Source organism: Phoca vitulina, unplaced genomic scaffold (assembly GCF_004348235.1).
Source record: "Phoca vitulina isolate PV1807 unplaced genomic scaffold, GSC_HSeal_1.0 scaffold1, whole genome shotgun sequence".
Lineage (NCBI taxonomy): Eukaryota > Metazoa > Chordata > Mammalia > Carnivora > Phocidae > Phoca > Phoca vitulina.
Genome location: NW_022589704.1, coordinates 25,840,255 through 25,865,072, shown reverse-complemented (window position 1 = coordinate 25,865,072; position 24,818 = coordinate 25,840,255). Strand labels below are relative to the sequence as shown.

General features: G+C 37.6%; 1 protein-coding gene across 1 annotated transcript in view; it reads left to right on the top strand.

Moving 5' to 3' along the window:
* Positions 1–8,947, top strand: part of CPS1 (carbamoyl-phosphate synthase 1) — a 122,325-nt gene extending 113,378 nt beyond the window's left edge. The window contains exons 35-38 of the mRNA XM_032403000.1: positions 5,061–5,120; positions 5,859–5,971; positions 7,332–7,461; positions 8,201–8,947. Of these exons, the coding sequence (XP_032258891.1) occupies positions 5,061–5,120; positions 5,859–5,971; positions 7,332–7,461; positions 8,201–8,299 (402 nt within the window). The 3' untranslated portion in view covers positions 8,300–8,947. The remainder of the gene's footprint in view (positions 1–5,060; positions 5,121–5,858; positions 5,972–7,331; positions 7,462–8,200) is intronic.
* The last annotated feature ends 15,871 nt before the right edge of the window (positions 8,948–24,818 follow it).

Sequence of the window (24,818 nt, the reverse complement as noted above, 5' to 3'; positions counted from 1 at the left end):
ACCACTGCATTTTGATTTCTTAAGATAATCATTCACTTAGCCTGATGCTGCATAGAATTCACACACAGATGAGCACTGGTAACCAGCACCACTGCAGTTAATTTGCTTTATTATTCCTTCATAGAGAGGTGAGGAGGATAGTCAGGACTTGTCCCATTTATTTGAGGGAAAGGCCTTTTCACTTTATCTCCCCACCTTGACCCAGCTTCCTGCTATGAACACAAGGATTTAATTGAAGATACCTTAACTCATTCATTTTCACAACAGGTTGCAAGAGAAAATTGGGGAAAAAGAGAAATTACGGAGGAGAGGTAAAAATGACTCTGAGCCAGGAAACATTTTTTTCTTATTTTTGGTAATTTAATACGTATTTTTCTTTTTAAGATTTTATTTATTTATTTGAGAGAGAGAGAGAATGAGAGAGAGACAGAAAGAGGAGCATGAGCCGGGGGAGGGTCAGAGGGAGAAGCCGACTCCCCGCCGAGCAGGGAGCCCGACGTGGGACTCCATCCCAGGACTCCAGGATCATGCCCTGAGCTGAAGGCAGTCACTTAACCAACTGAGCCACCCAGGCGCCCAACACATATTTTAAATAGTAATGTATTACTAGCAAGTATCAGCCACTTCTTAACATTTAGTAAATAGAGTGTGTGTGTGTGTGTGTGTGTGTGTGTGTGTGTGAGGGCACACACATGCTAATCTGTTATACTGTAGTCTTCCTAACCTTTTCTTTCTTTTCTCTTTCCCACCCTACTCCTTTATACACACAGACCCTCTGTTTCTGCCCTCCCAAAGTTAAATGCTATGGGACAAACCACCTGGGGAATTTGAAATATTCATAACATCAATTGTATATAACTAGAACTTAGGGGTGAAAAAGTCAAGATTTAGATTTTGTCAAAGGATTCTTGTCAACTCTTACATGCACTGGGTCTCTAACAAGAGGTCTTCCATAGGCCTAGATCCTAACATAAGAAAGGCATAATGTAGGTTTATATGGCAACAAAATCATCCTTGTTTTCCCTGCAATATTTCCAGCCTCCTTTCATCCTATCAGGATTTATTTTTAGTTGCTATGAGTAGGCACTCTGCCCTGTTTTGAAGTTATCTGGAACACCCTTTAACAATAAATGATTTACTCTAGAGCACATCAAGAGCACTCACTGTTTTTTCCCCTCTGATTGGGCTATTCAGCGATGTTTGTGGAGTGGCAAGCACCATCCTGACATCTGCGCTTCAGCATTGCTCGGAAACACAAAGCAAGCATTTTATTTGAAAAAGACAACTCCAAGTGACATGAATAACCTTTTATCTTCAGTACAGAATCATTAGGAACAACCATAGAGTTGTCGATGCAGACGTCCCTACAGAGTCCACAGCACCACACAATATTAACTTGGCTTTCTGTTCTGCAGCCAGAAGTTGGAATAATGTGAAAATGATAATTGGAGGAAATGTATATATTTTTTTCATTTTAAAAGGGCTTTCTTACAAACATTTTCCAGGAAATAAATCAGCTTGTACTTTTCACCTGTAGTAACAAATGGTTTCTTACCCAGGTATTTTCTATCAGCTATTAAATCCGGGGCTACTCAGATGCAAGCTGACAGCTGTAATTTCTTTTTGTAGAGAGGCTGTTTTATGTGTCACAAGTGTTCAATACATGTTTGATAGAAGTTTATAATGTGGCTATGAAAGCCAACACCCCAGACCAGAAGGCAGAGTGGTTCCCCGGCTGGGAACTGCCAATACTGTCATGTCGGATATTTATCTTTTCCACTTGGGGGACAGCATTGAAACAGCTCCATAATGAGGTTCTGACTAGTGTCTGCAGGTCTTAGAGGACTTGCTGACTTATTTTACTTTAAAATAGCAAAGAAAAAAACTACATTCTGGTACTCCTTCCTCAACATTTTTCATTGTGACTTTGGCCAAGGTTAATGGATCTTCACCTCAAATTACAAAATGAGTGAAGGATGGGTCTCCTAGTCCCTCTTCCCTCCTACTCCTAAACTTAAGTGTGCATCAGAATCACCTGGAGGGTTTGTTAAAATGCAGATTATGGGGATTCACTCTCAGAGTTCCTGATTCCACAGATCTGAGGTGGGACCCAAACATTTATACCTTTTTAAAAAAGATTTTATTTATTTATTTGAGAGAGAGTGACAGAGATAGCGAGAGAGAGCAGGAGCTGGGAGGAGAGGGAGAAGCAGGCTCCCCGTTGAGCAGGGAGACTGATGTGGGGCTTGATCCCAGGACCCTGGGATCATGACCTGAGCCAAAGGCAGATAGATGCTTAACTGACTGAGCTACCCAGGTGCCCCTTAACTTTTATATTTTAAAACAAGTTCCCAGGTGATGCTAATTTCCTGGGGAACCACATTTTGAGGACCACTGTGCTTGTGAAAGGATATATTTTTTAAAGATTTATTTATTTATTTTAGAGAGAGAGTTTTGAGGGGGGAGGGGCAGTGGGAGAGGGAGAGAGAGAATCTCAAGCAGACTCCGAGCTGAGCACAGAGCACCACACAGGGCTCAGTGCCACAACCCTGAGATCATGATCTGAGCTGAAACCAAGAGTTGGACGCTTAATCAACTTTGCCACCCAGGTGCCCCGAAATGATATTTTAGAAAATGGTTTCAATGTTACGTTATCACATGGCCATATATTATTAGTGACATTTTGCTAGGGGAAAATTTAAGAAATTGAGAATAGTTTGTTCAGTATATAATGCATCAGTTAATAAATAAGTGGTTGGACAACTTTATGTTGCATCTTCTACTGTGCTCTGGTGCTTACTTAAGTCTGTCTTGTGTTTAGCAGAAGGTTGCAGTGTATTGTTCCAAATCAGGGAGATTTGACAAAATTAAGAAGTTCATTTAGAATATTTCATGCATATTTACTACATTTCAAGGAACCTTAAAATGTGAAGAGACCTAAAATGGCATCTAATTCAGTCCCTTGCTTTCCAAGCAGAATCAAACTTGAAAAGTCATTGTCCTCTTCTTCTGCCTAACCTATTCGTAAGGAGACTGCCATATGCCTCATTAAATTACCCTAATGTCACTGAGTTACTCTGATTTTATACTTATTTATTTCCTTCTTTATGTCTAGCCATGAGCTTCTTGCACCTAAGGCCCATTTCTTCCTGTTTGGTCCTAAGCAGGAATGGAAAGCTACTATCCTGGGCATGGTTACAATTTGTGTTCTAGAAGACTGTCCATGAATAACCCCTGAGCCCGCCTTAGCTGAGATCATACAGTTGCATTTATCTTTTCTATTTGCCAATAGTTTCCTCTCATAAAACTGCAGTTCTGGGATTGAGATGGCCTGAATCTGAAAGAATTTTATATTTGAACATAGTCTTTGGAGTCTTTTCCTAGGATTTAGATCTGTTCTCAGAAAGCCTCTGCAAGTAAATATTAGGAGGTTTTATGGGCTGAACATTATCAAAATTGTGCAAGGATCTTGATATGTTTTATTATCGCAATTCTTGGTTTCTCTGAGATTCTGAAATAAGATCATCTCCTTGATTTTTTTTTAGCTGTTACTAATATGGTTTCTAAATAGATTATAAAACATTTACTGAAATAACCAAATTATTTCATCTGTTTATAAACTTTTTACAAGGGAAAACAGCCAAAATGTTCAGCCAAAAGGCAGAATAGATATGTTTTTAACTGTGTATGATTTTCATATTCTATTTAGCTCAGTTACTCAAACATTCAAGTTAATGAGGTCAAGGTAAGGGACTGATTTTTGGGTAGGCCACTTAGCCTTTTTTTCTCTCACCGTGACCACTGTCTTGCAAATACTGGCTTGTGGTCACAGGAAGGGGGTAAGTTCAGAATGGAAGAACTCTGGTGACAATGTGTAGGAGTCCAGGGAAAGCAGGACCTGGAAACCAGATGGGTCCAGCTGAGGCTCTAGGAAGTTCACAACGATGGGCTCTAAGAACATATCTGAATGGTGAGATGGAACATGAGGGAATCTTGTCTGGAAGTAAAATATATGTGAAGAGGAAGTTGGCTTGTATTTGAAGTATGACAGTCAGTAGACGAAGCCAGGCTTGGAAACTATGGTGCAGGGGCAGGAATCTAGCCTCTGGGAGGCTGAAGAAAAAAACATCTTAATATTAACAATGAATACTTAATGAGAACTATTAATGGACAAGTAACCTTGTACAACAACTATTAATGGACTAAGTTCCTATATGGACACTTAAGTAATGCTTACTTATGAATTAACTCATTAAATACTCACAAGGACCTGTTGACATAGACACTGTTACTATTTCCATTTAACAGATGAGGAAAGTACATCACAGAGAGGTTAAGTAAGTTGCTCAAGGTCACACAGTTTATTGTAGAGTCCCAAGAAATAGATACACTACTATGCTCACTGCAATTTTAAAAAGGAAGAAATGGAGACTCAAAGACATTAACTTTTCTAAGGACACACTAAAAATGAATGGTAATGCCAGGATCTCAAAGGCAGCTTAGTGACTCCAGAGCCCATTCTTTTACTCTTTACTTTAAAGTTAATGCAAAATTGAGTCCAAAATGGTTGACTTATTGAAGGGAGGTTTGCACAAGCTGCTAGGACAGGGCCCAGTCTCCTAAGAGCGGGACCAAGTTAGAATTCAGCCGGTTGAGCAGGCAGAACGATTAGCAAGGCTGAGCTGGTGTTGGACTCCTACCCCAGGTGTCTTTAAATTCTCCCTGACCTGGGGAAGGATCCCTGTAGGACTGAGGTGGATCTTAATCTGCAGACAAAGTGGATTAAATAGAGAGTAGAGGAATTTGAGCACAAGGTGAAAAATCAGACTGTAGAGAGCAAGACAATGGGTGTAATCTTATCTATATCAGAGAAATAAGTAAGAACTCGTACTTACTTATAGGAGGAGTAAAGGACTGAACTTGTCACCTTTGAATCTAAAGCACCTGGCAACATATGGCATTGCCTTGGATGATGGTGCGAGTAAATATCATATTGCACGTGACTAAATGAAAAGCAGTGTATCTAGAAAGTGAATTTTGTCAAATTCTCTTAATTTCAGCAATCATTCCGTCCCAGATTCCTTGGTGTGGCTGAACAATTACACAATGAAGGCTTCAAGGTATGTGATATTAATTTTTTTCAAGTCATTTTCTATAAACATTGAAATCTATTCACAAAAGAGAATATTAATGAATCTTAAGGAATGAAATACCTCAAAATATATCCTTTCAACTTGAATGATTTAACTAACGTGATTAGTTTAAAAACTTCAATAGAATAAAATTATTAGAAAGACTAGTTTTAACAAAGGTACCATAAGCTCCACGGGAGCTGCCAGCTAAAAACTTAGAAAGTTTAGTTTACGCAGATTTGGGACAAAGGTCCAATGCGTTTCCAGTATATTTTTCCTTTTTCCTTTTCTTGTTTCCGAATGAAGTCATAGTTTCCAGCTGTTGCAGTTATAGGCAAAACTTCTTTGCCACGAATACCTCCATGCAAAGCCCGGTTCAGTAAAACAAGATGATTCCCAAGGCTCAGAGTGGGCCTGTGGTCATGGGGCTTTGTTGATTTGATAACAATGAATCCTCAGCCATGAATAATTCTTTATTTTTTTTCTTCTACAAAAGCAGTTACAGTTGAGGTCATTAAATTGTTCCTTAGAATATTTTAAAAATACTTAAAGTGCCCATGACTCTGGACAGAGAGTCCAAATCTCTATTCATGATATTATTGCTTCTCATATACACCACTTTCTTATACTTCATGTTTTACATGACGGATGTGTCCCAGTAGGTTTCTTTGCTCCATGAAAGCCTTCCCTGTGATACAGTAACTGACTTTTCCATTTTAAATGCAGCTCTTTGCCACGGAAGCCACGTCAGACTGGCTCAATGCCAACAATGTCCCTGCCACCCCAGTGGCATGGCCCTCTCAGGAAGGACAGAATCCCAGCCTCTCTTCCATCAGAAAGTAAGAACTGGGCAGACTTCTATCCTCCTACAGATAGAGGATTAACTTCGGGAACTAGTATGATGTGAATACTTCACCTTACCCTATTGCAAGTCTTCTAAAAGTCCTCTTAGCCATTTCAGATGAATAAATCTGTGGATTTATTCATCTGAATTATTTATTGTAAAATCTCATTCTCATGAACCATTCTGTTACTATAACATATAATGCCATATGTCTACGTGGTGATACATAGCATCTTTCAAGATATTTTCTAGTAAGGATGCTTTTCTGGATGGACACCAAGATCTCAGTGATGAGAGTCAGAGACATGAAGAATGTAATGCAGCACTTTATATTTTACATCAAGCTTATATTGTATATAGATGTGTATATCAAATATAAGATTGACCTGCTGCATTTCACTGAGGTTGTGTGTCAATAAATCAGTCCAATTTATTGAGGACTTGCTATATGCAGGAGACTGTGGTGAGTGGTAGGGTAATGCCATCCATTGAATTACCTAATTTACTATTCTCTGATCTGGTTGGTTATTATGCCTCAGGCTATGTCGTCATTAGATTTGGTAAGACATATTATTTTAGTGCACTATGTGAGTCTTTAGGGACTACATTACATCAACACTTATAGAAATATGTGGCATAGGTACATAAGAGATAATTCTCAGTTGTTCTAGGATATTACAATCTATTAAATGGCTACCATTTGTTAGGGCTCTCAAGAAGGTAACCTATAAATCATTATCAAATTAATAAAAGAAGGGCAAATTGTTCAGACCTTAGTAGACTTCCAATGAAGCTATAAGCACTTGGTTAGGACTTTGTAAAACAACGATTAGCATTACTTCATGTTTTTGACATTTAAATGTCTCCTAGTATGTATAGCAGCCCAGCAACAGAATGTGAAGTGATTTAATTCAAAATCAGGTGACCTGTGTTCTCATAGCATTAGCTGGAGGCCCTGGGAAGCAGGCAGGGAGGTAAAGTTAATCTGGGAGTTGGGAGTATGGAGGTGGAATGGACTTCAATACTGGAGAAAAACCTCCTTGTAAAATAAGTAAATACCTATCAAATTACCAATTCTTCTATGGGTAGATGAAGCGTTTGAGAAAGAAAAATCTTTCCATTTAATTAGTTAGACTTTCACCAGAATTCTTTCAAGAACACAATAAAAAATTATAACCCCCAAATGAGTGTAATTTGAACATTTATTTAGGAATAGAGGAGGGCAAGTGGCAGTCAACTCAGTATGGCATTGACTTGAGTGGCGTAAGAGAATAATTACTTTAGTATTTTGAAAACTAATTATAAAATATACATTGCCACCTACAAACTTTTGTTTGTTTTGATTGTTCTTCCAGATTGATTAGAGATGGCAGTATTGACCTGGTGATTAACCTCCCCAATAACAACACTAAGTTTGTCCATGATAATTATGTGATTCGGAGGACAGCTGTTGACAGTGGAATTGCTCTCCTCACTAATTTCCAGGTATGTTCTTTTCCTTAAATACAGCTACGTGCAGGTTTTTATTTCTGTGTCACCCTTAAGAGTATTCATCAGCATATGCACATCCCTCTTCTCCCCTTCTTGTAACATTCAGAATGGAGAAGAATTTTTAAATAGAATCTAAAATACTGGTGCTATTAGGGTAGGTCATGGCCTAACTGAGACAACTGGTGATCAAGCAATTGAAATAATCAAAAGCCACGGATAGCCATGCTCTCTCATTAGCCATACTATTATCTTTTAAATAAAAAGTGTGGTGTGGCATGGAATAAAGATACAAACTTTTATTCCATTGTTTCTAAATGAAAGGCACCATAAAAGAGCAACAGGTTAATGATAATTGAAGATCCAGACACAGTGCAAGCACTTGTCCAATTCACAGAAAATGATCACATGAGGTATGCTGAGTTCCACTTGGACATGACCCACCAAATTTATCACGGAGAAGAACTGTACTTCAAGACTCAGTAACTTTCTACCCATCATATTTTTTTTCCCCCGAGTCGGTTTTAATCCCTGGGGGAGTTGAGGGGCAGGGATTAGCTTATTCATGGTAAGGTCTGAAATACAGAAGAAAGTCCCGAATAAATAAAAATTTTTGTGTCTTTCATCACATGTCCCTTGGAAATTGGGAGCAGAAACTGACCTTTCACTCCTGCTTCATTAAATACTCACTTTTGTGGCATGTGGGTCACTAAGATTCCCACCCTTACATTTTCAGGTGACCAAACTTTTTGCTGAAGCTGTGCAGAAATCCCGCAATGTGGACTCCAAGAGTCTTTTCCACTACAGGCAGTTCAGTGCTGGGAAAATGGCATAGAGCATAAACACCCAGCTCCAGCTGAAATCAACCCAAGCCACATTGGATCTAAAGGAACTGACTCCCCAGCCGTCTTCCATAGAGACAAATACTGATACCAAACTATTTTCAGTTTACTTGGTTACGCCTAAATGTTCTTTTTCACAAATTGTTGTCCGTCACTTTTTACAAACCTTGCTTAAACTTCTTCCTAAATAACTTGTTCTACATGAGAATTCATCTATTTTCTAATGCCTTATTTTTGGTGGGCCAAGCTTACCTACGTGCTTCTTTGCAGCTAACATTTTATGGTGCTGATTAATGATGATCAAGGTAGAAAATGTCGCTGCTCTATTTTCTGAACTATTACTATACATACTTTCAAAACACTATTGTCATTGCTTTTAAATAGCATCTGCCACTCTCAGGACACTTTAACAAGTCAGAATACTATAAAAATTTGTTAAAACGAAATATGGATTTAATTTATGAACCCCTTCATCATGATGTTTGTGTAATGCATCTTTTTGATAATTATTCTCAATTATCTGGCTCACCCAGGAATATCCCTATTCCTTTTCATAGTACTGACTTTGGGAAGTGGCAGAGGTCTTTAAAGTATGGATTTCTTTAAAGGACACTGGTTTGCAGTTTTGTGTTTTGGAGTATGTCAGCAGATAGATACTGCTGAGGTGGTTTTCTGTTCTTGTTTTCCTTTGGATTTTAAACCAGAGCCAAGTGAAATCTTCAGATTGATACCATCTCTCTCCACCTCTACCCCCCCCCCCCCCCCCGGCAACTTTGGAATAACTTGGAAGTTATGTCCACTCCCTTCAGATTATGGATTCTGTTGATTTACTGAGCCCCATATTGCACTATGAATTCCACACATTTTAAACACAAGGTCCCCATTCCTTCTGCCTACAAGAAAAGTCCTTCCTACAGGCAGCCTGTGTAACTTTTAAACATTTTGTGTATTACAAGTGCTCTAATTATAAACTTTTAAATAAAATGCTATTAAGAGGCGATATATTTGTATTCTTGCATTTATTTTATTATATATATATATATTTTTTAAAGATTTTATTTATTTATTTGACAGAGAGAGACACAGCGAGAGAGGGAACACAAACAGGGGGAATGAGAGGGGGAGAAGCAGGCTTCCCGCTGAGCAGGGAGCCAGATGCGGGGCTCGATCCCAGGACCCTGGGATCATGACCTGAGCCGAAGGCAGACGCTTAACGACTGAGCCACCCAGGCGCCCCTATTTTATTATATTCTTAACATCGATTTAACTGATTTAACAAAATCAGTTCGCTTCTCTGATGAAACACGGTTTTGAGCCAGGATTATGTCACTTTTTCTCTAAAAGCCATATAGGATATAAATGAGCAAATTAATATTAAAAATAATGACACCTAGGCTGTTACATTTTTTTTTCTTGTTCCCTCACCTTGTTCATAAGTCTCATTAAAATTTATTATGTTGTTATATGGTTATATATTGTCTTTGATCTGAATCCTTTCAAATATATACAACCACACACTGACTAAAGATCGCCACATAGATATAATAAACTTTTAAACAAATGTCTTGCATAACACAGAGAAGTACTTGACCCTATCAGAAGCTGATCCGTATCGCCTGGTGGAGATAGTGCTAAAGGTCCCAGTGTAATCATATCCCAGAAATACCACCTAAAATGGGGCTTCGTGAAGGTCCTAAGATAACGATGGTGTAATACTGTGTATCCTTTCCCCCTCACCCCATAGTCAAGGGATTACCACCTGATACACATTTACATGAAGGCTTTGCAAATTCGTCTTCTCCTTCTCTCCTCCTTGTTACCACTGTGGTTGAAACCTTCATTACTTCTTCCCTTTAATATTAATGTACTCCCTGAGCATCCATTCATGCACTCACCTGAAAATATTTAGTAAGTTTCTGCAATGGTTGGTGTAGGATATACCATGTTCCCTCCTATCATTCTAGTGCTTTTCTGATACTGTACCACTTATCACCATCACACCCCCATGATAACTAACATCATGGAGCACCTACTATTCCTCAGGCCGCTCTAAACACTACATGATTTAACCCACTTAATCCTCTAAATAGCCCTAAGAGTAGGTGCTGTCATCTCCATATTATAAATAAACAGAGGCATACAAAAGTAAAGTGACATGACCAAGGTCACACCCAGTGCAGTCTCACTTTTTTTTTGTCTTATAATGAAGACAAACATGTAAAGTAAATACATTTCTCACAAAGAAGAAAGACTTAACTTGCCTGTAAAGAGCAGGGAAAGGCTTTTCTGGGGAGATGGCCTCATGTGTTATCTGGAACATCATGTCATAATTCCCCAGGGAAACGAAACAGGACGTCCATTGGAGGAAATTACAAGTAATTTGTATGATGAGCTCGGGGTATGTGTGGAGAAAGAGGGCAAGAGTCAGGAGTTGAGGCCAGAATCTTGGTTGTATGTGTGTAAGCCACATGTAAATTTTTAAAACTTTGTTTGTAAATAATTTTGGACTTAAAAAATTGCAAAAATAAAAATTGTACTCTCTTTACCCAGATTTACCTATTGGTAATATTTTACCCTATTTACTTTTTCTCACTTACTTTTTTTTTTTTTTTAAATAAGCTCTACATCCAACATGGAGCTTGAACTCATGACCTTGAGGTCAAGAGTTGTAAACTTTATTGGCTGAGTCAGCTAGGCACCCCTATTATTACTTTAACATTTGTGTATTATATATGTATGTATGTATGTATCCATCCATCCATCCATCCATCATCTTCATCTGTTTCTATCTAAACACACGCATACAGAGGAAGGGAAAAGGTACACTTCAACCAGAAGTAATTAGGCTGCTAGTGACCAATTTAGAAATGTAACTCATAGTTTGAGACAGTGTTGCTCACTGAAACTACCAGACATTGGAAGCAATAGTTAAGTTTTGTATTGTGGGAATTTAATAAAGATTCTTAATTTCTTTATTAATTTGAACAGACAATTTGTAAAATACAATAAAGTGAGAATAATAGTAATGAGGGCACCTGGGTGGCTCCGCTGGTTAAGCGACTGCCTTAGGCTCAGGTCATGATCCCGGGACAGGTCCCGCATCAGTCTCCCTGCTTGGCAGGGAGTCTGCTTCTCCCTCTGACCCTACCCCTCTTGTGCTCTTTCTCTCTCTCAAATAAATAAATAAAATAAAATCTTAAAAAAAGAAAGAATAATAGTAATGAATCAAGCAGCATTATTCCTAAATAAAGCCCATATTTTTTTTGGTGAAATAAAGGGTCTTTGGAAAATGGAAGACAAAATATATACTCTCTCCCTTGTGTTGATATGAAATTAATTTTTGTTTTTGTTACCTTTCTGTTTTGTAATGTTTCAAACTTAATGCTTTAAACACAAATGAAAATGCATTCAGGAGCTGTGGTTGGCAGAAGGAAATGCAAGGAAATGGAAGCAGATTTGTGTTCACATTTGGCCAGGTTTTGCCCTTTTGGAACATTTTTATTCTTTCATATAAACAGGTTAACGTGTTTTTTAAATGTCTGAATCTGTTATACATCACAAGTGAAGACAGACAACATAGGGACTATGTCTGTGGAGCTGAATAGATAATCGAAGTAGCTTTTTCCATACTGAGAATTTAATAGCAGGTAAGGAGGACCGGCGCTACTGGCTGGGGAGAAAAGGAGCTCAGCCAGCTTGTGAAATGAAGAGGAGGAATAAAGAATGATCCGTTTATAGATTTAGGATTTTATGGCTTTGGAAAGGTAAGTAGAATATTTTACCTGTACTTCTGTCAAACTTCCCTCTTAAACAGCATTCCTACTGGAAACTTTTAAAAACAGCCTACAACATTCAGTTATCTCAACAGCTGCAGGTACTTGAACCTCAGCTTCTATGAGTGTCCGCAGCCTCTTGAACAATGAAAGTGGAAATTATCAGAGAAGCAAACCATGACTGAATGCAGTTAAGTGCTCTGTAATTACACACCAGTATTACCACATGACTGCTGGTGTGGACACCCCCCCACAGACACAGGTGCCATAAATGCTCACACACACCCAGTCAAATCCACAAAGACCTTTCATTACATATCATTTGAGGCACCCTTAGCTTGAAAGAGACTAGCTCAACTTTCTTTCCCTTCTTTCTCTTACCGTTTCTTTTCGCTTTGTTCTTATACATAAAAATTCCATCTTTCCTAATGAATCTTACTGTGCTATTTTATGAGAAGCTGGTGCGACTGGTGAGCGTGAAGGTAATGTGGCAGGGGGAAGAATGTCTATCCTCCTCCTGAGTGGCTCCCAGGGCTCTGTGAAAAATCAGCATTAATTGTCCCTACTTCTTCTTTTGCGCATAATGTAGGGTGCAAGGTTTTCCAGAAAGAGAGTTTAAGTACCTACAGCTGTTGAGATCAATGCGGTAATGGGGGGGAAAAAACCTCAGCAAGTCAAAATTAGCACCATTTGTGCATGCTTCTTGTTGCTTAAAGATTATTTTTTGAGTCTTGACAACTTTCATTTTATAAAGGACTTGTAGCCACCCAAAAATACCTATTGATTGTTGACCGAAACAAAAAATAGATTTTTCTGGTAGCATTAAAGTTCCACTTTCTCTCTCCTGAAACTACCAGCCTAGCTAATTATTTCTTTAAGGCCTTCCCTAGAAGAACCACACAAACCACAGAAAGGGGCTTTTGTTTATCAAAGGAAGCAACACCAGCAGTCTCACAAAAAAGTCAAAGATGCTGTGTCTACAAATGACAATTTCCCACACAAAGCTTGGTGCCGTTGGTAGCCATAAGGAAGACAGACAAGATATCAACATGCAGAAAGGGGAGAGAATCCAACAAGCTCAAAACATGTTATTAAAGAAGAGAAATAACTTGAAAAAATGTACATATTTTATTAATAAACATTCTAATGGCCAGTGTCTAGATGACTGTATTTTCCTTTCTGAAACTTAAGGGCATTTGACAATCTCTTTCATAGTCTCCTTTCTACCTCCCTATGCAAGATCCTTAAGGATGTAATATAGCAGGGCTTTGAGGTCTTAGCATAACAGAAATATTCTGCTAAGTGTTTTCCATAACTCTACAAATTTCCATATAGAAAGCTGCAAATGAAATTTATATGAAATAATTTAATTAGATTGTAACATTTATTTTAATCTCTCCATTCAAGAGGATTTACATATGGATCCTTTTCAAAAAAATATTTTCTAATTAAAATGAGGACATAATGTCACATTCTTTGCCAGGTTTGATATACTTTCTTTCCGACTCAATTCAAATATATAGGGAGTCTGGGGAAAGATGGTGGTGTTGCAGTTAAAATATGAATGAATAGGAGTTTAGAGATTTTTTAAACCGTGAGGCGTAAGTATTTGATGTAAATTAGGCTCATACTTTATTTATTGTATCAGAATAAGATAAAACAACACTGAATTGACCCTCCCCAACATTGGAGGCCTCCAGAACAAAAAATCAGGTTGTGCTAATTGTATCATTACCTGCCTTGGGGTACTGTGTGAGGTCCTGTTTGCTTAGGAAGTAACTTACTAACTCTGTCACCAGGTTCTGTTGAAATCTGTGGACCTGAATTTCCCATTGACTTCTGAACACCAACAGATGGTACTGTGTAGACTGAACCATCAGGGAATGACCCCTGAGTTACTCTCTTGGAGTTTTACCATGCTAATCTCCATGGAAGGCTGGTTTTAAGCAGATATTCTCAGAAGTACATGAACCACACGAATTTTTCGGTCACATATAGTAACTAAATGTCCGTCTGTACTAATGTCCGTAAGACGGGGTTGGTGTTACTCAGTGATGGTTTTCTTTGATCCATTGAAGTTACCCCATTATAAATAATTCCAGATCATCTCAGCATCCTTTTTCTTTAACCTGAACCTAGAGCTGGGGGCCAATCATGAGTCTCTGGTGCTGCAGAAGGTGGAGCCTACAGAAAGCAGAGAGAGATTGTCTTACTGACTTACACTTCGGGAACCTAAATGATAGTAGATGTTCAAAACTTGAATCCACAATGTTTTGATCCTAAAAAAATAATAATGGTAAGAAGTTTTTGATCAGAATGATTGTGGTCCTGTCTTCTCTTAATTTAGGGGTTCCCGTTTCCTCTCTTGGCTACAGGGACCTTGTCCGGTATCCACTGGCCTCCAGACTTAACATTGCTCTTCATGTATTTAGGAGGCTGGAGCACGTTGTAAAGGGAACACCTATCAACCTTAATTTCCCGAATCTTCAATCTACTTTCTCTTCAAGACTATCACAGATCAAAATAATTATCTTCAATTTTACTTCTTGTTTCAGTAATCTTATGAAAGTTTGTGTATATCTCCATGCCCATGATATTAAATAAAACTTATTTATTGAGCTTCAAAAGTTATATTTATCTGGCCTTCATTTATTCTTTCTCTATGATAGTTTGTTCATGGTCACTTACCATTCCTTTTAGTTCTTTTTAACTTCCTATTATAGACTATTTCACACAGAATATTTGTGCAAATCTATTTTTTGGGGTAGAAAATAGATATTTTAATTTAGGAGTATGTAGTTGCTTGTATATACTATCTATCACTTCTCTTCAGCCTTTTTGTGTCATACTTTATTCATTAATTTCACAATATTTTTGAGTAGCTATGTTAAATGAAATAGAACAGTTTTGGACTTGTGAAGCTTATAGTTTAGTGGTGAATGCAGAGAGTTTTTAAAAAAACTATCATAATAGAGCCTGATTCATGCTGTAGTAAGAGAAGTTTAGGAGCCATTTAAACACATGCCTGGGGCAGGTAAGGGCAGGCTTCCACAAGGAAGTAACATCTAATCTGAAACCCAAGGGATACGTAAGAATTTGCTAGGTGAAGAAATGTGGTGTATTCTATAGTGCAGACGCTCAGTGGAAACAAGGTGCATGAAGACCCTGAGGCAAGGAAAACATACTGCGCTTGAAGAATTGAAGGAAGTGGAGTCTGACTGGAGCAGTGAGTCCAGGGTTGATGGTGAGGCTAGGGAAATAGCACAGACTAAATCATAAGAGCCCTGTAAGCCATGTTAAGGGATTTGAACACTTGACTAAGGATAATAGGAAGCTGTTGAAGTGTTTTAAGTTAGAGGGCGACATACTTTTGCGTTTTTGGAAAACTCAGGTTGACTGAAGAATAAAGAATAGATTGAATGCACCAGGATTGGAGGCAGGCTATTGCAGTGATCCAGGAGAAAGGAGGGAGGTAGAAAGAGAGGGAGGGAGAGAGCGGGAGGTGGGGGGGGGGGGGATTCCTTGGACTAGACTAGGAAAGAGAAAACAATTTGAGGAATAATGTGTTTGGAAGGAAAAACTGTCATGATGGGTCTGGGTGAGCGTGGAGGGTACTCAGATTCAGAGCTCCATGTTGTTGCCTAGGCAAATAGGTGAGAGAGGTCATAGGTGAACCCATGAGTTAGAACCCATGAGGTTTATGGTTGAAAATGTTAAGTTCTGTTTCAGGCATTTGAGTTTCAAGGGTCTGTGAGAAACAGAATGGAAATGGTTTACAGCCAGTGACTAAAAGCCAGACTCTGGAGTGAGTATTTTTGGGTTTGAATCCAGGCTCTGACACTCAGTAGCTGTGTGATTTTGAGCAGGTTATTTAAATTTTCTGTACCTCGGTTTCCTCAGTAAAAATGGAAAGAAGAATATCTATCTACCCAAAAGGTTGTTGTGATATGTAGATTGAGAAAATATAAATGAGGTACTTTGAAAGTGCTGGGTACAGAGTAAGTGCTATGGTATTAGCCATTATTATTGTTGTTATTTTTATGGAACATCCAAATGGAGATGTCTAGCAGGCAGTTGTATAATCAGTTTTAAAGACTGGAAAGAGATCAGTCCATGGGTAAGGTCATATCTCATTAAATATCTATCATATTCCGGGGGAAACAAAAGTCCCTAAAATGAGACATTCTAATAGTTATCATTGACCTCGTAGCAGTTTAAAAGTGAAATTCATGCAATGTTAAAATGTTTAGAAATCCCTGAATAAAAAAAAAAAACATATTCTAGGAAGATAAAATTACAAATTGTTATTTTTCTTGTTTGTTATATAAGAAAATGTATTTCAGCACCGTATTATCCTACATGGACTAACATAGCAAGTTTTAATGTTCTGCAAGATCAGATTACCCCACTTTAAAATAATTTTGATATAACTGTCAGAAATAATATAATTATATTGAACAAAACCTTACAATTATAAAGAATAATTTAGTTGTACAAGTTGGGATTTTTGAATGGCTTCAGTGACAGTTTGGCAGACAATTTCTACGTATGATGGGGTTGGACTTTATACTTCTTCACACTGTGACAATGCTGTGATTTTCTGGGCAGTGTGGTTACTTTGACTTGAAGATTTTGATTATGGTAGAGATGGTCTGGTCATGAATGAGCCCAAATGGAATGTAGATTTTTATGGGAAGGAGTGATGGCAGGTTGTAGTTGGTAGTTAGACAGGTGTATATTGGCATGAGTTGTCTGGCAAGGACACTACTATTTTAGGCTGAAAGATAATAGTAATCTATTAATCATGGTGAACACATTTTGAGCACTTACTCTTTATCCAGTGCTATATTAGCATTTAAATTATGTTATCTTACCATAATGCTCCTGGCATCCCTAATTTACACGTGTGAAGAGAGGGAAAGTGAGTGCTCAATTCATATACAAACAAGGGAGGAGGTAGAGAAGAACAGTGAGTCTGAGAAGGAGATGGAGCTGCAGGGGAGAGACTAAACAAGAGCAAGGGGAGATCAAAGGAGTTAAGACAGAGGGGAGGAGAACTGGACAAACAGAAGGAAGAACTGGATTTTGTCTGAATACCTATATAGTCACATGAACTGATTTTTGGGTCCTTGTAAACATGTTCATGAAACCATGAGATAAAGTCAAATCTGTGGGAACTGGTGCCTTTCAGTGGACCCAGAGGATACAGAAGTCTGCTAGGGGAGCAGCCAACTTGCATGGACTTGTTCCTATATTGGAAGTGTACTCTGAGGGGCCAGGTATAGGGGAGAGTCAGAGGTCCTTGCTTATTTAGCTGGATCCCAATATGGAAGTAAAATCTGCTTATAAATGTGAAATGAATTCTTTAGGCTGGGGTGTGTAGGACTCTGTGATGATTGAATCAGAATGTCAGGCTTGATTCCCTGTGGCAGAACCAGATGTCATACTCTTTTGTGGTAATCCATTGCGCATAGCAAACTACCCCCAAAACTTAGTGGCTTAAAACACTATTTTATCATATCTCCTAATTACGTAGGTTTGAAATCTGGATCAGACTTGTATGAGTCCTCTGCTTTTGTGGCATTGGTGAGGTCATTTTGTGTATTCAACTGGTAGTTGGGCTGATTTTGAAGGTTCAAGATGGCTTCACTCACATGTACAGTGACTTGAGAAGGATGACTGGAAACATGGACCCAGCTGAGACTGTTGACCAGAATGCTTACATCTGTCTCCAATGTGATGGTGTCAGGGCAGTTGAACTCCTTACATGGCAGTTGGCTTCCCCCAAAGTAAGGATTTTGAAAGACCTAAATTGAAGCTGCAAGTCTTCGTATGACCTATCCTTGGAATTCTCAGAATGTCACTTCCTCTGCATTGAAATTGGCAAATATATCCCTAAGACCAGCTCAAATTCCAGGAGGGGAGGAATTAAACTCCACCTCTCAACTGAAGGAGTAGCAAAGAATTCACAGCCATATTTAATTAATCACACACCCCTAACTCCAATTAGATAATTTGCAAATATTTTCAATTGATCTAAGAGCCTGAAAATTTATGTGCGCAGTTACCATCACAGCTGTAAACACCAGTGATTCATAGTGCAAATCTCATCAGCAATGTATGAACAACATTTTCTTATTTGAAGATATACCTAGGTCTCCCACAGTGCAAAATAATATTTTGTTATTGAAGACTAGGTGGTATTTTAAAGTCACCTGGGGTCAAGGTCTGTAATGATAGTCATTTTGACTGACTCAAAAGCAAAACAGAGAATCTCTGCTAGAAAGATCTATTTGGATGAGGTTTAGAAAAGACAGGCAGGAAGTTCAGAAATGCTGGATGGCTAGAACCAGGAGCAGACCATGTTTCTGCTTGACAAGAACTACTCTGGATGTGATCTACCAAAGAGGCACCTACATGTACTATGCACACATATAAGATTTCATGGTATTGATCACAGTGCTTTGCAATGGTAAGCACAAGAAAGGCTTTAAAGAAATGAGAGCATGCGTATGTGTACACAGTCTCTACCCTCTGATCAGGTGAGAGTACTGGTGTGTGTAATGATTAAAATCTGTATTTCTTGGATTTGAAGTCTGTCCCCACCACTGACTTGCTGCATGACTTGGGGCAAGCTATCTAAAGACTCCTTTTGCTTCAGTTTTCTCATTGGTAAAGAGGAATAATAGTACCTTGTTTATAGAATTGTACTGCAGGTAAATAAGACAATCCATGTAGACTGTTATAGAAAAGTACTGGGCACAGAGCAAAAATTCAATAAATATTCATTCTTATAATTACTTTTTAAGAATAGACCACTGATTTCTAGGGACAGCTTAACTCTTTGTGGATAGAAGCATCATTAAATCCATAATGTCCTTTAACACAATTTCAAGGGATGAAGGTCTCATTCACAAGCAACAGTTGACCTACTCTAGGATCTGACAAAATCAGAATGAATTTTGAAATGTTTTGCCATGTTTGTGCTCTCAAGCACAGAAGTACCTAAAAATCAATGTAAAGACAGAGATCCAGTTGTTCACAGATGAGAGGGAAATACTTTTCTTAACAGGTAATAAAGATCGAAGTCCTTGAAGGTGCAGAGAATGTCAATTATATAGAGACCCATTTAGGAATTTAGTTCTTAACTAATTGTTTTCCAAAATATAGAAACTACCCTGAAATCAATGGATTTATTTGATCTCACTATAAAGCAATGTTATACCAAAGCTACATATCTAAAAATAAAATATTTTAAAAAAGTTAACTGTTGGAAAAATAGCCTCCATAAATTTAACTCACTAGCTATGGTCAAGAAAAAGCCTATTAACAATAATTGGTGGGTTCTCAGTTTTTAAGAATCCATAATTAAATTTTATTGTTTTATAAGTGATTTGGATTAATTACATCCATAATAGACTGATGCTCATCCCCTACTTCAAGAGAGGAGATGGCAGTTTCATAGAATCCTGTCATTTACTGCAATCCTCGAGCATTTTATTTCTTGCCAAGGCAAATCTGCTACAAAGCCCCAGTTCCTCTTAGGATTTACTGAAAAGTGACAGGTGTTGATTTGCTGGTATCTTTCTCAACAGATTCGAATGAGCTAAACAAAATGACTTCTCTACCCATTTAGTCAGAAAAATAAATGGGGACACCAGCTAATGAGAGAATGTAGAGTTAGCTGGACTCAAAGAATTCCAAGCTGTTGGCAGCTAAAATCAAAAGAGGAATCATGCAGACAGTTGCTCGTGTTTATTGCTGAATGGGAAATTAGAAAGATCCTTCATCTTCCCCACAGGTGCAAGAACATATAGTTATTAATTACAGCAAAACACATTTATTGACAAACCCAAGCCTACAAAATCCCACACTCAGCAAATGGCTTTCAAAGTTCATCCAAAAAGCACTTTAGAATCAATACAAAAGCACTGCATCGTTGACGAATCTGTGTCTAGTAAAATTCTGTATCCTGAAAGCATGGCATAGGCTGTCTCTTAATATTTATGTATTTGAACATCATCAATACTTTCTTTCTTCTTGTATGAAACCTATTAGACACAAATTTTTCTAATTTTTTGTTGCTTTGCTAGGTATGGTTCCAGAATATTAAGATTATACTAATTTTGCTCATTCTTTTTAGGCTTTAAAAATAATATTATTCTTTCACTGAGCCGTATAACACATTAAGCCATTTGTTCATTTATTTAGTAAAGGCCTATTACATACCCCTTTTGTGGCAGGCACTATTCCAGATGCTGTGGAGAACATATATAAATTCATAAGGACTTAAAATCTTACGGGATCTATATTATGAAACAACTAGAACATACTACACCAGGTTTTGATCAAAGACTGAACAGTAACCCATGGACTTTAAGAACCAACTTAGTTAGAGGAGGGTAAGCACTTGAAGGATTTGCAGATGAAGGATGATGAGCAACGGGAAGATGTTGTTTTAAACATTTCAAAGGAATAATGTGGGAGATAGTGGATTAAATCCTTAAAATTGTTTGTACGATATAAAACCTAGATTTTATGACTGCTTGTCCCTTAATGTAGGTCACTACTCTGATAATTTAGCTTTATTTTTTTATTTATTCAATTAAGAAATATTTAAAGTCTTTTTTGAGCACGTGCTATGTCCTGGACCCTGCTCTAGACACTGGAGATAGACTGGTGAATGAGACAGGGAAGGTCTCAGAGCTGATAAATAGTTTGGAAAATGGGCAATGGATGAACAGATCACGAAACTCATTTCAAATAGTGATCCGCGTTGTGAAGATGATACAGCAGGATTACGTGATGGAGAGTAACCAGGAAGATGAGGAGGACCTCTCTGAGAAATGATAATTGAGGCATATTTAAATAACTACAAGGAGCCAGTCTTGGCAAGATTAGGAGGAAAGACTTTACAAGCTTAGAGACCATTAATTGCAAGGTGAAAGAGGAAGAAATAATCTTGGTGAGTTGGAGAAATAACAAGGAAGCTGGAATGGCTGAACCTCAAGGAATGAGAGGCAGAGGAGTTGAGAAGAAATGAGAAGCAGGCATACTAACTTACGGTAAAACATGGATTTATTCTAAGGGCAATGGGGTAAAAGTTGTTTGATTTGGAGTATCTAGAAAAATGGGTAATTGAAATCTTCTTTGAGCTTTATTTCTTGTCAAACAATTTTAAGAAATTGAGGATTTAATCTACTATATCCCACAGTATTCCTCTAAAGGATTTATATGAAATATTTATCTTGCATATTTATACACAAGAGCAACTAGCAACTTGTGTACTTTGATCTGGGATCACATATCTCTTTTACCCTATCTCATTTCTATCCCTGGCTGCCAAGAAGCCCAGGACTAAATCTGAGACCCATCTTCAAAAACCAGACAGAAATGAATGGTTCACATTTGGAGTCCTGAACTCACCCTTAGAGTCATTGCAAAATATCATTTTTATCATTTTATTTCATTTAATTATTAGATGGTACTATATACATTTCTGTAAGTTGTCTCAAATCCTAGTTGGAATGAAACAAGTTGAAAAAATGTGTAAGCATGTTTTAAGCCTCAGCATGCATCTTATTTGTTAGTATCTCATTGGTCAAACCAATTGCATGACCAAAACCAGATTAAGGGGTAGAGAAAGAGACTTTACCTCTTCATAAAAATATTTATATGACTATTTTCCTTTTTGATGAGCAATTTCATGTCCTTTGGTCATTAAAAAAAATTAACTTGCAGAAGCTTTGCTTTTGAAATTAGAAGAAATTAGGCCTTTGTATATTATTTACATCTCAATTATTTTTCCCATTTTGACTTTTGTTGTTTCACTTTTGAGTTTATCTGTGGTAGATTTTTATTTATTTCTCTGTTAAGGAGCAGTCTATTTTTAAGTTTTCAAATTCATAGATGATAAGGGTTTTTTATACACTTAAAATATTTTGTCTATCTGAGATTACTACTTATGAAAAGCTCATGTTTTATTATATTATTTAATGGTTTCATGGTTTTTCAATATTTATATCTTTGATCCATTTGGAGATTTAGGAGTAAGGGAGGTATCTAACATTCATTTGTTCTAGAAGATTTTCTAGATACCCCAACACTATGTATTTAATAAGTCCTATTCCCCAAATAATATGCTTGCTACATTTATCTTATGCCAAATTTCTGTAAGTTTCTGGACTTCTTTATCTGTTCCAATAATCTGTCTATTCATGAAAGCTGTATTTCTATTCATATTGATAGTATGTATCAGTTGGGGCTCCTGTAGGAAATAGATGATACACTCAAAAGTTTATTTGAAGAGATTACCAAAGGGCCTATTTACAGAGGAGTGGACAAATTTAAGGGACCCCACAAGGATGGTAAAGCCCTCAGCGAGTAGAAACAATGGGAAGCCCTTTATCTCCAGAAACTTGAAGAGATAAGAGAGGGAACACTGTTGCCTAATTCAGGAAGGCCTTCCTCCATGGAAATAAATGGCGGGACCAAAAGGAGCTGTGGTCAAAGAATGTAGCTGCTTCCAAAATTACAGCCCCCTGCACAGAAGGAGCTGAGACGAGAGAGTAATTACTTGACTTCTTACTCCTCTGTTCCTCCAGTCTCCCACTAGTGCCACCCATTGTTGAACCCAACCAACCAGAAGCCTGCCTGATGATGAGTCCACAGTTCCAGTCCCCTAAGGGCACAGAGCAGGAGAAAAAGACAGATAATGGATCTGGAAGGGAAAACAGTGACCAGTTTATACTATCATGTTTTTAATTGTTATAACTTTGAAATATGATTTAATAAATGTTTGGTCCCTTCTCATTATTATTCAACTTTCATTATTTCTCACCTAATTCTTTTTTTAATTGAGATATAATTGACTTGTTATATTAGTTTCAAGTATACAGCATGCTGATTCATTATTTGTATGTATTGTGAAGTTAAAAAAAAAATTCAGCAAATTCTTGATGTTAGTTTTTCTATACAAAGTTTACTTTATCTTGTTCCAAGAGTTAGCTTTAGTAAACTTTGTGTGTGTGTGTGTGTGTTTAAATAATTAATTTATTTGACAGAGAGAGAGAGAGAGAAAGAGAGAATGGGGAGCGGCAGGTAGTGGGAGAGGGAGAAGCATGCTCCCCATGGAGCAGGGAACCCAATGCAGGGCTAGATCTCAGGACTCTGGGATCATGACCTGAGCTGAAGGCAGACACTTAACCGATTGAGCCACCCAGGTGCCCCTAAACTTTGTTTTTGAAATATAAAATATATACAGAAAAGTGCACATATCATAAATATGCAGCTTGACAAATTTTCACAAAGTAAACATATCCATGTAATCATCATTCACACCAAGAGACAGAACATAACGAACTCCCTAGAAGTCCCTTCTAGTCTCTACCTCCTCACAAGGGGAACTATTATCCTATTATCCTGCTCCTAACACCATAGCTTAGTTGTGGCTGCTTTTGACTTTATATAAAGAGAATCATACACATATACTCTTTTATGACTGGCTTCTTTGCTGCAAAAATATGGTTATAATGTTCATCTATGTTGTTGTGTGTAGCTGTAGGTTACTCCCATTGTTAAATCACAGTCTTTTGTGTGAATATATTATTCCTTATTTATCCATTCTACTATTGGGCATTTGCATTGTTGCTAGTTTTTAGCTATTCTGAATAATGTTGCTGTGAATACCCTTGTCCATGTCTTTTGGTGAATATACATGTTTATTTATGTTGGGCATTTATCTGGAAGAATTGCTGAGTTAAAGAGTGAGCATATATGCTTAGCTTTGGTACATACGGCCAGTTTTTTGAAGTCATTTTACCAACGTATACTACTGCTAGCAGTAAATGCCTTTCCTTTGCTCCATGCCCTCACCAAAACTTGTCTTGTTTTTTGGTCTTTGTTTTTGTTTTTTGTACTTTGGCTCTTCTTCATTGCAATACGATTTAAATTTGCATTTCTGTGATGACTAATCAAGCTGAACTGCTTTTCATCTGCTTTTTGGTCATCTGGACATCTTTTACTGTAAACTGCTTCTTCAAGTCTTTTACCTATTTTTTTATTGGGTCATCTTCCTTTTTTTTTTTTAACTGATTTGTAGGAGTGTTTTATATATTCTGGATTTGAGCCCTTTGTTGAATATAGGTGAATGTGTGTCTCTGTGTCGCAAATTTCTTCCATTCTGCGGTTGGCTTTTCTTCAGAATTTTATTTTATTTTATTTTATTTTTTTTTTTAAAGATTTTATTTATTTGACAGAGAGGCACAGCGAGAGAGAGGGAACACAAGCAGGGGGAGTGGGAGAGGGAGAAGCAGGCTTCCCGCGGAGCAGGGAGCCCGATGCGGGGCTCGATCCCAGGACACTGGGATCATGACCTGAGCCGAAGGCAGACGCTTAACGACTGAGCCACCCAGGCGCCCCCCTTCTTCAGAATTTTAACGGCATATTTTGATAAACCCTTAGTTTAACAATGTTTCACTTTATTTATTTATTTATTTATTTATTATTTATTTATTATTAGTTATTACTATTTATTTGTTATTTGTTTCCTCTTTGCCTTCTTGTGTTTGAATTGAGCATTTTATTTGATTCCATTTTCTCTCCTTTCTTAGCATATTAATTACACTTCTTTTATACATTTTCTTCTTTATCTGTTGCCTTAGAGTTTGCAAAATACAGTTTCAATTAAGCTAAATCCACCTCCAACTAACACAATACTACTCATTAGTTCAGGTAGCTT